Source organism: Corythoichthys intestinalis, chromosome 12, assembly GCF_030265065.1.
Source record: "Corythoichthys intestinalis isolate RoL2023-P3 chromosome 12, ASM3026506v1, whole genome shotgun sequence".
In the NCBI taxonomy this organism is placed as follows: domain Eukaryota; kingdom Metazoa; phylum Chordata; class Actinopteri; order Syngnathiformes; family Syngnathidae; genus Corythoichthys; species Corythoichthys intestinalis.
Window position 1 is genome coordinate 18,169,238 of NC_080406.1, and position 15,255 is coordinate 18,184,492.

The 15,255-nt window shown below is 37.3% G+C and overlaps 1 protein-coding gene across 1 annotated transcript; it reads right to left on the minus strand.

Moving 5' to 3' along the window:
* Positions 1-7,052: 7,052 nt before the first annotated feature.
* Positions 7,053-13,053, minus strand: rpe (ribulose-5-phosphate-3-epimerase). The gene is made up of 5 exons (XM_057852779.1): positions 12,880-13,053; positions 12,563-12,642; positions 12,345-12,484; positions 8,368-8,589; positions 7,053-8,308 (listed from the first exon to the last, which is right to left on the minus strand). The coding sequence occupies exons 1-5, from the start codon at positions 12,999-13,001 to the stop codon at positions 8,186-8,188; spliced, it is 687 nt and encodes a 228-aa protein (XP_057708762.1). The 5' UTR covers positions 13,002-13,053; the 3' UTR covers positions 7,053-8,185.
* Between the last annotated feature and the right edge of the window lie 2,202 nt (positions 13,054-15,255).

Genomic DNA, 15,255 nt, shown 5'->3' on the forward strand with positions numbered 1-15,255 from the left:
CGTTAGTAAACAGCCGCCATCTTAAAGCAGTAGAGCGCTAAGCGCTAATAAAGAGCTCTAAGCGCTAATAAATAAGATGAACTTTAATGTCATTAGCTCACGTAACGTTAGCCCTGCGGAGGGCTAGGTTTCTATTAATTATGACCACTTTCGATGCGTGGCTAACGTGCCTTACATACAGGCTTTAACATAACCTAGCGTTGTGGAGTGATGAGGGTGTAAAATAAAAACTCAATAATGCTAACTATCAATTTTAGCTCAGTAGTCATTGCTGGATAAAACACAAAGTAGCACTGGTCCCTAATGTGCTCCAATACAGCCTGTATCACACATTTATTTTGAACACTGCATAAAAGATCTAAAGTTTTTTTGAGTGAAAGCAGTGAATTAAGTCTTTTTTTATTTTTTTTTTATTCTAGTTACATCTGAGATGCAATTGTTGGCTGTTTTCAACAATATACATCGAAAACAAAGACATTGATTGACTGAAAATGGTTCAAGATTAAATGTCTTGTTTTCTCATGTATATTTATAATTGCTCTTCACCTAAAAATATATTTTTTTTATCCGATTACTCGATTAATCGATAGAATTTTCAGTCGATTACTCGATTACTAAAATATTCGATAGCTGCAGCCCTACCTCTTGAACTTGTTTGTCTATGTGTGTGTAATTGGGTGGATTTAGATACACTTGTGTCAAAACATTTCATGTAGCAATATGCATTTGGCAACAGATAAAATGCGACAGTTGGATTTCTTAATGTCAGTGGCTTGTCTCAAGGCCGACCTGTGGAATGAAGGCCGGTTTGAACCGGTGTAAATGACAAGGCAGTTTTAGTGAAAGCATAACATGTCCATCTATATTTTTCTGGCAATCGATCCATGACTAAAACATTTCTTTATTTTAAGCAGTCATTGTTAAAAGCAAATATTTAATAAGCATCTAATAAATATCTTATTAGTAATATATTTTTTTTCTACTTCCCAACATTTTCTCAGTTATTTTCTCCTTGCACGATGGGTGGTTAAAGATCAGAATATTCTCGCAAAAGTCTGTCTCGCAAAAATCTTTTTTTTTTTTTTTTACTTTGGCCAAAAAGCTTTACATTAGCTCACATTCGCCCATTCAGACTAGGGCTGCCAACATCCATGAAAAAAAAAAAAAAACAATAAGGGACACCTCATTGGTTGAGCCAGCAGGCTTGTTAACAGCCACCCATGAATTTCAGTGATTTATTTTATTTATTTATTTATTTATTTTTAATAAATAATATTAATATTTTTATACTTTCACTAAAACCTGATTAGGTACATATTTGAGTGGTATCAGCACATGGAAAAACAATAGTTATCAGCAATGTATTTATAATACAAACAATAGAATAAAATAACATCAGTCCTGCTAAATTTAAAACTGTCAAATCTAAGTTCCTGAGCCTTTTATTTGTGTGTTTTTGCCCATTTTTAACCAAATACTTTTTTTTTTTTTTTTTTTAAACAACTTACCACAATTTTTGGACTATATGGCGCACCTGACTATAAGCCGTCACCTACTAAATTTGACACATAAACAGCATTTGTTCATAGATAAGCCCCAGATTTCCTCACTGCATTATGGGATATTTACACCAAAAGATTTTAATCTGTAACGCTTTATTTGACAGCGGTGTCATAAGACCCTAATACATGCATACAACATGACACTGTCATGAGCAATAATGACGGATGTCATTTAGTGTCATCTGGCAAATTATTGCACTTTTGAATAGATGTAAAAGATCTGAGCTGGACATAAATGGAGTTAGTGACAAAATTTGCTGGATGACACTTAATGACATCTGTCATAAGCATTCATTAATGTCCATGATAGCGTCACGTCAAAAAATGACGCTGACAAATAAGGTGTTACCTATTAACCCAAATGAATGAACAAATAAACTGTACTGGACTATAAACTGCAGGATTTAAAATGATGAAAAAGTAGTGGCTTGTAGTCCGAAAATTACGGTAACTACATTCAAAGTCCCCTTAGCGATAACATTTTCACAAATGATCACTCTAAATTAATTGCAGAAATACAAATAAATTGACAGAACACAAAAATATAATTAGTGAAAATAAAGTACAGAAAAGAACAAGAAACAAATTACCATAATTTTGAACATGCTTTTTACTCAGTCTTTACTCAAACTTCTTATCTCCCCAACTCTTATTTTGTTTTCTAATATCATGGGATTTCATTGTTCCGTCAGCTCATTGGTCAAAAGCAGGAGAGGCGGGGGAATGCATTTCTCTGCATATTCCTGTAAAACACCATTCAAGTATTGGTTCATTCTACAAATACGACACTATTTTTAAGTTTCATGATAATACGGGACAAAGCGCGTCCCTTGATAGCTCAATACGCGTACTTTTGTTCCTGAATATGGGACGATTCAGTTTTTCAAGGGATGGTTGGCAACTAATTCACACACAAATGGTTCTGCTGCCAACCCACTGGGGGAAAATTAGGGTTCAGTGCCTTGCTCAAGGGTGCTTCAACATTGTGCAGTCATTGTCAGGAATCACACCACTGACTCAACTCCCAAATAAGCCATTTCCTAATGTGTTCCTATGGATGTAAGTGTGCTAGCATGACTCATCAAAAATCAATATTGGCTTGAGGCGCATTTCTTTCCAGTAAGCGCAGCCATTCTAGTAATATCATACATAATATAATGGAGCGTCATTAAGAAACTTTGAAGAGTATCTCTCGTCAAACTTGGCGCTTTGTGTGCGCGAGAGAGGCTCTTTGAGGTGAAGCCCATCACTCAGGGACTCCATTAAGTGTCACGCACTGAGACGCGCCGGCAAGTCCGTCCGTCCGTCCACTGACATTAGCGGCGCTGTGAGTGATGAATTAAGAAAGTGAGGCGCAGATGAGAATTTGGACTTAATACGAAAAAGATTTGGAGCTCAATTTTCATCTAAATGGCTTCAAATGAAGATAAAATCCTCTAAAATGTTTTTGTTTTGTTTTGTTATAAATGCCTTTAATTTTTATCTTCGCAAATTGTAATGTATAAAATTATTTTTTTTCTAAATCGGAAATAAATGCATTTTTGATGAATTAAACCAATCATTCTACTATTTATTGACCCTTGTGAAAGTTGCATTGTTCTCATTAAAAAAAAAAAAAAAAAAATTATATATATATTTTATATATGCCATAAATAGGAAAAATTTATATTAAAAAGACTTTTCAGAAAGGATGATAGGTTTCTAATGAATTGACTTAATGCTTGTGAAAATGATAATTTAATCATTTAGTAATTATATAATAATTATTTAATAATGAACAATGCAGTGGTAGCTCGACATGCGATCGCTTTGACACTCGATCTTTTCGACATCAGACGTAAAATTTGACTCGCCATTTTTTTCTACTTCCGATGACATGCTCAAAATACGACGATTTATGACAGCATTGCAGTTTGCTTTCCATCAAGACGGACGCACGGCGGATTTTCTTGTGAGAGAAATCAACATGGGTCCATGAAAGTTAGTACAGATGGTTAAAAAAAAAGGAAAAAGGATTGAAATAAAGATAGAATCAATGGAAAAATATGAGCGTGGTGTGCACATCCATGAACTGGCTCGACAATACAGCCGTAGAATGTCTACGATCTTGATAGTCCTTCCTCCGGCCTCCGTTCGCCAGTCTTTATACGTGAGTTAAAGTGACAATTATTATTGTGATAACATCGCCAAAGAGATCGTCACGTTTTTAATCATTTATTTCATAACTTGTGCAACACAACACGCCTACTGTCCGCTGCAGTTGACGGCAACAAGAACAGAACATTAAAAGAGAAAGTAAAATCTCTACCGCACCTATCTTACCGTCACGTCAGCCATGCGGTGCGTTCAGGTACAGCACGCAAAACACATCGGCCACATTAGAAACCCAATTTGTTACATTATTACAGGAATTATTATCATTATTATTTAAATTTTTATTTATAATTTATTTGTGTTACTATTAAGTATTTATTAAGGACTTAGTGTAGGTTTTCGGGGTGTAGAACGAATGAATGAAATTATAATGCATTCTTATGGGTAAATCCTGCTCAACATACGGCCATTTCGACTTACAAACAAGTTCCTAAAACGATTTAGCTTCGTATGTAGAGGTACCACTCGTACTTTTATTTTTATATATTTTACAAGACACTGAACCCCACGTTGCTCCTGGTTGCTGTGTCACCAGTAGGTGGATGGCGAGATAGTGTAAAGCGCTTTGAGGGCCTTGAAAGGCGCTATACAAGTATAACACCATTTATCAATAATTAAATACTTATGACATGAATAACGCGCACATCATGATTTATTGGATGGAAACTTATCAGATTTTCTCATTCATTTGAGTTGTCCAACAATGACTTTTTAACCGATAACCCGATATAATTATACACAAAACATCCGATACCGATATCAAACGGATACCGATATATACGGTCGTGGACTTAACATATTCATTATGTTTCAATCATTTATTGTTCATTTAATGTTTGCACTATGAATGCAAATGGTCTGCTCACATAACAAATCCCAAGCATCTTAGTTTGGTGACATCTCATGGTCAAGATGCCAAATTGTTGTGCTAAACTGTGACCAACAAAAGCAGAAGGCTTTTACATCCACTTTGAAGGTAACATGTATATTGGCCCAAAACCGATGTCGATATTATCAGACATCATTTTAAAATGCTTTTATCATAACTATTATACATTACTATTCATTACTTGATTAAATGGTTGTAGTGCAAAATTTTCTCTTTATCATTATACATCGATTTAAATAAATTTGGACTCGATTTGAAATGTCATAAAATGTTGAATAACATTATTTAAATCGAAATGAATAATGGTAAATGTAATCATTTAACCTTATGAAGTAATTACTGTCAGTGCAAGTCATGATTTAATTCATGTTCAATTATTTGAATTTTTGTTTACTGCAAAATTGATTTAAACGGTCATATTATTTTGTAAATTCATTATGCATTCATTATTCAGTATTATGTAAATTCATAAAATGTTGGTGTTTATTTTTATTAAAAATACTTTTCCCATGCTTTATGTATTCATTTTTGCACAACAGCAGCTTGAACCTTATATAAATGTGATTTTATTCTCCTAAAAAAGACTTCAAATAACTTATTCTCCCAAAATGTGATTCATCCTCAAACTTCATCTGGTAAAATAAGGACTTTACTCCTCATAATCCTTTATTGTATGAGATCACCAGCCCTACCAGTGAAGACAGATTGGACATCTATGACCGTCAACCCCCGTGGCTGGAAGTGTGTTAATACGACTGCAATACGTTTACCTCGCAAAAGCTCACATTGCTCAAATATTCCCACAGCAACCATACAAAATATATAACGATGATTTCAAGGGAAGCCATGTGACTTTAAAGAAGAAAACGGGGATTTGAGCATCAATAATTGAAGGGGCTGCGATTTGCCTCGCAGAAGCATTGCTGCATTATTGAGCGCCAGTTTGAAGCGTGTCATCAACGATTCTCAACGACGGCAGGGGCGAGACCACGCGCGCGGACTCGCACCCACGCCCGGCATTCCGCTCAGGTAGGAGATTGCGTTTCGATCGCAAGCGACCTTCAATAAATCAGAAAAAAAAATGGTGAGCGATGAGCTCGAAGTCTGACCTTCGGAACATTTGAATTCAAGCCGGGTTTCAATTCACTCCGTGAGGTGGTTGCGTCATTTGCAGGAAGGAAGTTGGTTACCCAGAGAAAAACTACACCTGCAAATGTTCCATCATATTTTGTCCAATTGTAATTGTTTTATAACTAAGTCACGGTAATGTTTCATTCGGTCCGTTCGACAACACCAAATTTTTATTATTCCAATATGATTAGACTTAGTAAAATTTTGGTCTGAAAATTAATGATAATTTTTGACCCGAATTTGATCACTTAAAAAAATAATTGACTCCAATTTGATTATCATAGAAAAATTGGACTCCAATTATGTTGACACTTAGGAAAATTTCGGTCTGAAAATAGATGACGCTTGGATTTTTTTTTACTGCAATTTGATGACAGAACACTCTAGAACAGGGGTCGGGAACCTATGGCTCGCAAGCCAGATCTGGCTCTTTTGACGGCTGCATCTGGCTCACAGACAAATCCTTAATTTAGGGCTGTCAAACGATTAAAATTTTTAATCGAGTTAATCACAGCTTTAAAATTAATTAATCGTAATTAGTTAGTTGAGCTAAACGAAACGTTTGAATAGTTTGTCCAAAGTCTAAGTAAGTTTCATGTGTATTTTGCATAGCTATTTTGATTGGGAATGCCAGTTCTCTTTGCATTATTGTTTAACTGTGTGAGAATAGGCCTCATTAATACAGATCGAAGCGCTTTTCTTTTTGTGAACGTTATTTTTATTGTGAGATAAGAATATTATTTTCATTGTGCTTTCACTAAATGATACTTATGTTTGTTGTGAAGGAGTTGCCAAAGCTTATGCCAATAAATGGCGCGGTCCAATGAACGCCTGTGTCCACTCGCCTTTCTCTGCCTCTTAGCTCTCAATGTGCAAAAAAAACGGCGTCATTGTAATCTGTTTTGAGGCAATGCATGAGCGGGTCATTCCGCGCATGCGTTAAATGTGTCAAATATTTTAACGTGATTAATTAAAAAATTTAATTACCGCCCGTTAACGTGATAAATTTGACAGCACATATATATAATATATATATATATTTTTTTTTTTTTTTTACAGTGGCGCCTCAAGAAATTTTTCATAGGAGTGGACAGATGGGGCCACATAAATCTTGGGGTGGCACACAAAAAATAAATGCCACAATTTCAGATTTATATTATGTTGTTGCAGTCAAAAGGCCAGAAGAAAACTATCAGACTTCAGGACACAATCCTACTGATATACAGTACCCTCCATAATTATTGGCACCCCTGAAAAAGATGTGTTTTTTTAGCTTCTAATATATATATTTTTTTAATTCAAATAATATGGTCAAATAATCAATTCAAATAATCTTGGTCTCATCTGACCAAAGCACACGGTCCCAGTTGAAGCCTGGGACCCTGTGTATTTTTGTGTGAGACCAAGATTGAGCTTTTTGGCAACAAACACTCTAAGTGGGTCTGGCGTGCCACCAAAGATGCGCATGCTGAAAAGCACCTCATACCTACTGCTAAAATACCAGGACATTTTAAATCAAAATATGTTGCCCTATGCAACTTCAGCAAGACAATGACCAAAACATATGGCCAAATCTACACAGAAATGGTTCACCAGTTACAAAATCAAGCTCCTCCCATGGCCATCTCAGTCCCCAGACCTTGTTTTGTTGGCAAAAGGGGGTTGTACAAAGTATTAACACTAGGGGTGCTAATAATTGTGACACACATTATTTGATGTCAAATAATTTTTTCTTCATGTGGGATTTTTCCCCACTGAATGAATGCACGTGTATTGAAGGTTGGATTTTTCTCTTTTTTCCCATTAAGGTCCCATATTATTTGAATAAAGAAAAAAAATATTAGAAGCTAAAAAACACATCTTTTTCAGGGGTGCCAATAATTATGGAGGGCACTGTACTATGGTGTATTGTGTTATATTTAATGTTACTAATGATTTAATGTGCATGTACCATAACAGTCCAATCAACATTTTGAGTTCCACAAAAATTCTGTTTTATTGTGTTATGTAAATATTAAGCATAAAGTGTATTTTCATCCCATTTGGGATGAAATGCATAACTGATGCTACTACAATCTAACGAGATACTGGCCAGCGGGGTGGGCAACCAATTTATAGGGGGGGCTGTGGCTACCCCTGGTGGTGCCACTGTTTTTGTTACCCCAATTTTGGGCTCCAATTTGATAATACTTAAATAAATTATTGACTCCAATTTTAAGTCCAGTCATGAAACTTGGAAAACCTGGAATTTAATGACTTTCACAGCTTTTTAATTAACAAAAGCAACTCTCACAGATTCATATCAGAAGCGTATGCGTATATAGAAAAATAGATTTGGTCACAGAACTTGTTAAATCATTTCACTTGAGCGGATAAAAAATTATTTTCAGGAATGTTTTCTGGTACGTGAAATTGTAGCAGATCCGGCAGGTTCACCGTTCGGGTCACCTCAGCGGTCCAGTGAGCGTTTCTGGATAGCTTCCACCACAGCGTCACGAAGCAAGGTGATGACGCTGCGAGGGTCGTCACTGCCGATGACGGCGCTACCCGACACAATCATGTTGGCGCCGGCCTACGAGGAATGAGCAAGGCTAAGGTAGGGTTTACGTCGGGCGAGACGGCATAGCTTACCTCTGCGCACTTGTAGATGGTGTCGGGTCCAACGCCGCCGTCCACCTCAATGTCCAGCGAGGGGAAGTCACGCCTCAGATCTCTCACCTTTGGCATCATGTCCTCCATGAACTTCTGTCCTCCGAAACCGGGTTCGACGGTCATGACCAGAGCCATGTCGATCTGGTTGGCCCACGGGGCGAGCATTTCAACGGTTGTACCAGGTTTTATGGCCACACCTACCTGCGTGCACGAATAAAACCACCACAGATCAGGTTATATCAGTGAGAGGTTTTATCAATTCATTTTATTACTAATAGACAACTATTTGTACAGTCAACCTTAGAAGAACATAGGGCTATGTAAAATGGCCTGAAAAAGAAACGTTGAATTTTCTTTTCACCGCAAATTTGAAAAACAGCAAAAGAAAGCAAAAATAACTTTAACCCCTTTATAGGACACTCATTGAACTCATCCTTCGTTCATTTGCCCCTCCCAGTTCAAACCGATTGGATGTCTTGCGCCATCAATGGCATTGCTATATGAGCATTCAAAGCCAGTTCTCCCACTATAAATAAATTGGTTGGTTGGTTGGTTGGTTGGTTAGTTTGTTTGCCATTGACAAAGATAGCCAACTATGTGTTATATGCTATGAAGAAAAAAAAACCCAAAATGAATGCTTTATTTGGACATATGCCAGAAGAAATTTAAAAGAAGCATTTTAAAAATTAGACGAAAACAATGAGACAATGAACAGCAACAATAGTCAAGACGATAATAACAGTTAATTTAGAATTAAAATTAAAAATTTATTCAATATGCCCAAGAAGGAGTAGGATGAAGCAATGTTTATTAAAACCTAGCCCCTCTGTTTCTATTTCTCAACTATCAGCCTATCATTTTAACAAAATAACTAAATACTTAAGATTAAAAATAAAAAGGACCTAGCCAATAACAGATTTGTGATAATACCATATAATTAAACCCCTTTCTCTTACATCTTGTATACCCTGTGAAAACTAGAGCGGTCCCGACTAGTTCACGTAGTTGACGTCATCGATGACGTAAATGCGTCGACGAGCACACCATCCCATCGATGGTTAATAAAGGGTTGAAAACATTATATGCGTGGAAAGTTGAGAACGGCGGACGCTAGGGATGCAAGCGGGGAAAGTGGCACGAAGCCAAAAAAGCGCACCAGAGTGGCTGAAGACTTAATTCAACAAAACAAAGGAGGGCACACTGTCGTGTGCAGTCTCTGCAATGCCAAGCTTGCATACCACGGCAGTACGTCGGCTGTAAATGAACAACTTAAGCGCTGTCACGCAGTTGTAATTTTGGCAGACGGCAGGAGACAACAAGCTGGCCGATCGTAAGTCCATATTACTAACTGATAATTAACGACTATTTTTTTTATTGATGTTGCCTTTATGTGTGTCGTATCAACATGCATCATTAAGTTATTTTCACTATCTACTTTGCTGCTGCTCCCGAAAGCTGTAGAGCTCACAATCTCTGTAATCTGTGCTCAACATGCATATTGTATTTGTTAGAACGATGGATGCTCCCGCTTGGACAAAAAAAAAAAAAAAAAAAAAAAAAAAAAGGAAGGAAATACTGCCCTGCTTTCTATAGTCCATGACTGCACTCATCTTACTTACTTTATATTATAACATATTATGTACTGTATATATAGTAATATACTGTAATATTAATGCTACATATTTTCAATATGTAGCACTTTTTTAAGAATGGTTTTGAATCATGTTGGAAAGGTGAAGTCACAGTGTTCTGCATGTTTACAGTCCCTTCTTTTGCACTAACAAATGCCATCAGCATTTGACCTCATTGTTTGTGATTTATTATTGTTATTTATGTGTTTATTTGTATTAGTATAAAGATACTGATAGTGAAGTGTTCCAAAATGTTTTTGTGAATGAATAAGTGTCAACAAAAATTTAATTGCTAGATTAGTTTAACTCATTCACTCCCAGCCATTTTCACCGGTGCAACCCCCTTTGCTCCCGGCCGTTTTACTGGATTTTGACTGATTTTGCAAGGCCCACAGAAAATTCTCTTCTATTGCTATATAAACATGGAACTCACCAAAAGAAAGATTAGACTCTCTTCTTTCAGCAGGAAAAAAAGTTAGTTCATATCTTTTTCCATTCTTTAGAAATCAGGATTAGAAAATAGCTTAGTTTGAGCAATTTCTGATGAAAAAACAGAGAAATTGTGCTTTTTGTGAAAGCAAACATTTCAAACATAACTTTGACTTGTAACACAGCTATTTTTTGCTTTAGTTACATCCCAAAGATCTGAAAAATGTTTTCTTTTTACAAAATAACATAAACAACAAGAGAAATAGAGTTTTTGATAGCAAAGTAACAATTTATTTACACATAACTAACTGAGAGATGACGCTGTTGTGGCCGCGACAGCGGGGGTAAACTTTTCCCTCATCGACGCCTGTCTCTGCTCAGCGAGCAGCACGGACTCAACGGCATTGTCCGCTGCACTGGTGGTCCCCGCTGTTCTGCTCGTCGTCCAGCACCTGGCATCCCGGGTGTCCTCCCGATTGTTTTGCTCGGTCGTCCGCCGCCTGGCATCGTGGACGTCCATTCGGTCGTCTTCCACCGGCGCCCTAGCCGTGCGGCCGGCCGTTCATTCCGTTGAATCAGGTCTTACCAAATGCGCTACTGTCCTCCAGTGGCCAGTTTTATTTCTTTAAAATGGATTTTCAGCATTGTGCTTTGGACCTAAGTTGAATCAGAACCCACAGATGTCTCTTGTGAAAAAAAAAACGTAAAAGACGTACAAATACGTCTTTGGGACACTGAAGCAATTCAAAATAGAACATATACGTTTTTGGGAGCAAATGAGTTTAAAAAATTTTTAAAAATTTTAAAAAAGGAAAAAAATCATTAAAAAAGTCGACTAATAGTTAAAAAAGTCTGCTGACTAATCAGGAGAAAATTTGTCGTTTGGGACAGCCCTAGTGAAAACCCATGTTTATACTGCTTCCTAAACTGGACCTTGCGTGGTCATTGCCTTCAGCATCCCATCTACCGGTAATTTGTTCCATAAGCCTCACTCCACAAACAGAAACGCAAATACCAAAATGAGTTCTATACTATGAAGAAAGAAAAAATTCTCCCAGTCCAAATGGATTGGCCATCAATTGCCGTCAATGGCTGGCAGTTTGCTTAATTTGAGAGTTGTGTTAATATGCCAAAGTTTCTGTGAGGTCTATTTAAAAATAAACATTTTTAAAGCAAATCTGGTTTGTCTATCATCGTTAATAATAGCCAACGAGTATTTAATTATTATCTCATTTACTCCCAAAAACGTATAAATACGTTCTACTTTTGTTTCAGTGTCCTAAAGACGTATTTATGCGTCTTTAACATTTTTTTTCCCAAAAAACATCTATGGGTTCTGATTCAATTGAGCTCCAAAGCACAAAGCTGAAAATCCATTTTAAAGCAATAAAACTGGCCACTGGAGGGCAGTAGCGCATTTGGTAAGACCCGCAACCCTATTCAACGGCAACGAGAGAGCAAGCCGCAAAGCCGGGGTGCCGACGGAAGACGACCAAATGGACACCAGGCGCCGGACACCGAGCAGAACAACCGGCAGGACGCCCGGGATGCCAGGCGCTGGACTACCGAGCAGAACAACCGGGACCACGAGATGCCGTTGAGCCCGTGCTGCTCGCGAGCAGAGCCCGCAGACACTAAAAAAAATTCATCTCTTTGAGACAGGCAACGATGATGAAAAGTTTAACCGGCTGTCGCGGCCGGAGATATGAACTTACTTTTTCTGCTGAAAGAAGAGAGTCTAATCTTTCTTTTGATGGGTTCCATTTTTATATAGGAATAGAACAGAATTTCCTGTGGGCCTTGAAAAATCAAGTCAAAATCCAGTAAAACGGCCAGGAGCAAAGGGCCTTGCTCCGGTGAAAATGGCTGGGAGTGAATGAGTTAAATTTCATTTACCTTCATGCCACTCTGTCGGATCTCCTTGATGAGGTTCCCGGGGTTGCTAGTGGCCTCTAGGTGAAAGGTGTATTGGTTGGCTCCAGCTGCTGCCATGGGCTTCACCCACTGTTCAGGCTTGGACACCATCATGTGCATGTCTGCAACAACAGCAACCTTAGTTAAGACCAGATTTTTGGCATTTTGAAATAAAACAACGGTTTGAAACATGTTATCACCAAAGAAAGGGTCTTTGCCAAGTGACTTTCGGAGACATTCCACCATGGGGTGCCCAAATGTGATGTTGGGGACAAAATGACTACAAAAAAGAGGAAATATAGATTAAAACTTGACTCACTGAGATGAGACTATTCAAAACTAAGTGGCAGGACATGGGGGGGAAAAAACTACTGTGGGAATAACGTCCAAATAAAAACATTACATTAATTGAGTGAATTGCGTTTTGAATGCTTTTGAGCATCCTCGTGCACTCCACTTTAGGCTAGCCTTTAGCAATGCAGCTAAACAAGCCGGAAACAAGAGTGAGAAAGCTGACCCGTCCATGACGTCGAGGTGCAAATAGTCAGCCCCGCACTCTATCATCCGCACACATTCGCTGCCCAGACGTGACAGGTCGCTGCTCAGGATAGACGGCCCGATTTTAGCATTATACGACATGATGACACCGAGATTGCTGCCTTTACTGGCGGCCAAGTCAGCGGTGTGTGGTTGCAAGGTAACAACCAAGAGCAACTTCCGCTACGGACGATGCAAAAATCATTTTAAAGATAACTTTATAAATTGCCTTTGCAATACTAGACATAAATTCATCTAATGTATACCAGAATCAGTAATATTATTAATTTTTTATCAAATTGCAAGGAAATCAAATTGATTGAAACGCTGGCAGCGTAAGAATAGTTATACTTTGAAGGGCTGTGTTCCACGAACAGGAAATGCATCTTACGTTTCTACTAACTTGATGAGCGAATAAAACAGGATTGCATTTTACTTCCGCATTTAACACAGTAGCACTTTCTCGACGCTTGATGGCGCATTTGTCCTGAGAAAAGAATACATTTATAATGCAATCGCACCATACGTATATTCCGTTCGAATCTTGATACAGTATATCTATTTATTTGTTTGTATCCTTATGATATCTCTCTTTTTTAAAGCTAGTTACCCAAAAAACAATTGTTTGTTATTATTATTCATTATTTGTATTTGATTTTTCTTTAATAAATATAATTATAAATAACATTTTGATAAAAAATTAAATTAAGAAATTAAAAATAATAAAACAGAAATTCACTCTGGTTGTTGTAGCCCCGTAAACCTCTAAAAATGTAAACCTTTAATAATAATAATAATAATAATAATAATAATATAAATGGTCTGAAGGCCACACATACAGTATGGATTATGTTTTACATATTATTTATAATCCATAGTTTTAAAATGAATCTGAATGAACTCAAGTAAGGTTTATAAATGCAGTTCAACGTGAGAGAGTGCGTTCTAAAGCTGATGAAATTATATTTTAAAAAATAAAAACAAATAGGCTGGGTCCCAGCACTGTTGAAAAGTATATGTTTTTCTTAATAAGAATAAGAATAAATAAGAATAAGAATAAATGATGTCCCCATGTCAGTGTTTACATTTCACATTTCATTCACAAGCAGATTTGAAAACAATCCATCAATTTTAACAAACATCTCATCTCATGCTGAATGTATTTAAACACTGGCTCAAAAGAGATTTTTTTTTTTTTTTTTTTTTACATCATTAAACATTAATGAGCATAACTCGCACATTAGTAAAACAAAAACATTACTCTGATTATTTCCCATGTTGACTGTCCCCACACAAGCAAGCCAAGCGGTCATAGACGACAGTTCAAATGACAATGAAGGTTTTGGCCAGCAGGGGGCTTTTTGTTCACGTGAAGCCTTGAATAATGAACCCGATTCAATTTGCTGGAAAGCTTCAAGGTTTCAGAGAGCTTTATTTGGCCATCACTAGGAGAAACACAATATATTTGGGTCACACTACCTGCGAGACTTTTTGGAGATTCTCTCTCCATAGGCGGAGTTTGACTTTTGTGGCAGAGGGGTGGCAAAACATGTTGATGATCCCGAAACCCAGTGTCAGCAATAAAATTAACATACAAGATATATGCTCGGATAGTAGCTAAACCCATGCTTGTACATACAGGCATCCCCCATGCTTGTACATACAGGCATCCCAGCTGGGTGTGTGTGTTTTTTTTTTTTTTTTGTCTTACCTAGTGGAGAAGTAGACGCCACATGCTTTTTGACTGAATATTCGAGCCAGGAATATTTATAATCATATGTTGAAAATGAGCATTTTTTTGGTTTCCCATCATTTTTGAAGGGAATTCAAAATCAGGCTGCTTAGGACAGCTATGGTTTTGGCCAAGATTGCCGTCCATTAAATAGGTACGCGCAGTGGTGGCTCTGTTGGACAACTAACGTTTTAATGGGGCAAACTAAAACCCCGCTCACAATTTGGCAGTGCTCTCCGGTGTTTCATGGTCCACAACTTCTCGCTCAGTCGTTGTTGCTGCTTTTGAGAGCTTAGGTTTGAAAAAAAAAATACGTACAGTGGGGCAAATAAGTATTTAGTCCACCACTAATTGTGCAAGTTCTCCCACTTGAAAATATTAGAGAGGCCTGTAATTGTCAACATGGGTAAACCTCAACCATGAGAGACAGAATGTGGAAAAAAGCTGAAAATCACATTGCTTGATTTTTAAAGAATTTATTTGCAAATCATGGTGGAAAATAAGTATTTGGTCAATACCAAAAGTTCATCTCAATACTTTGTTATGTACCCTTTGTTGGCAATAACGAAGGCCAAACGTTTTCTGTAAATCTTCACAAGCTTTTCACACACTGTTGCTGGTATT

Excerpts from the sequence above, each read along its gene's own strand:
- rpe (XM_057852779.1), bottom strand. The coding sequence starts at position 13,001 with ATGTCGTATAATGCTAAAATCGGGCCGTCTATCCTGAGCAGCGACCTG. Across the intron at positions 12,643-12,879 it reads CACCTCGACGTCATGGACGG|TCATTTTGTCCCCAACATCA; the intron begins GTCAGCTTTCTC and ends TCTTTTTTGTAG. Across the intron at positions 12,485-12,562 it reads TGGCAAAGACCCTTTCTTTG|ACATGCACATGATGGTGTCC; the intron begins GTGATAACATGT and ends CTGTTGTTGCAG.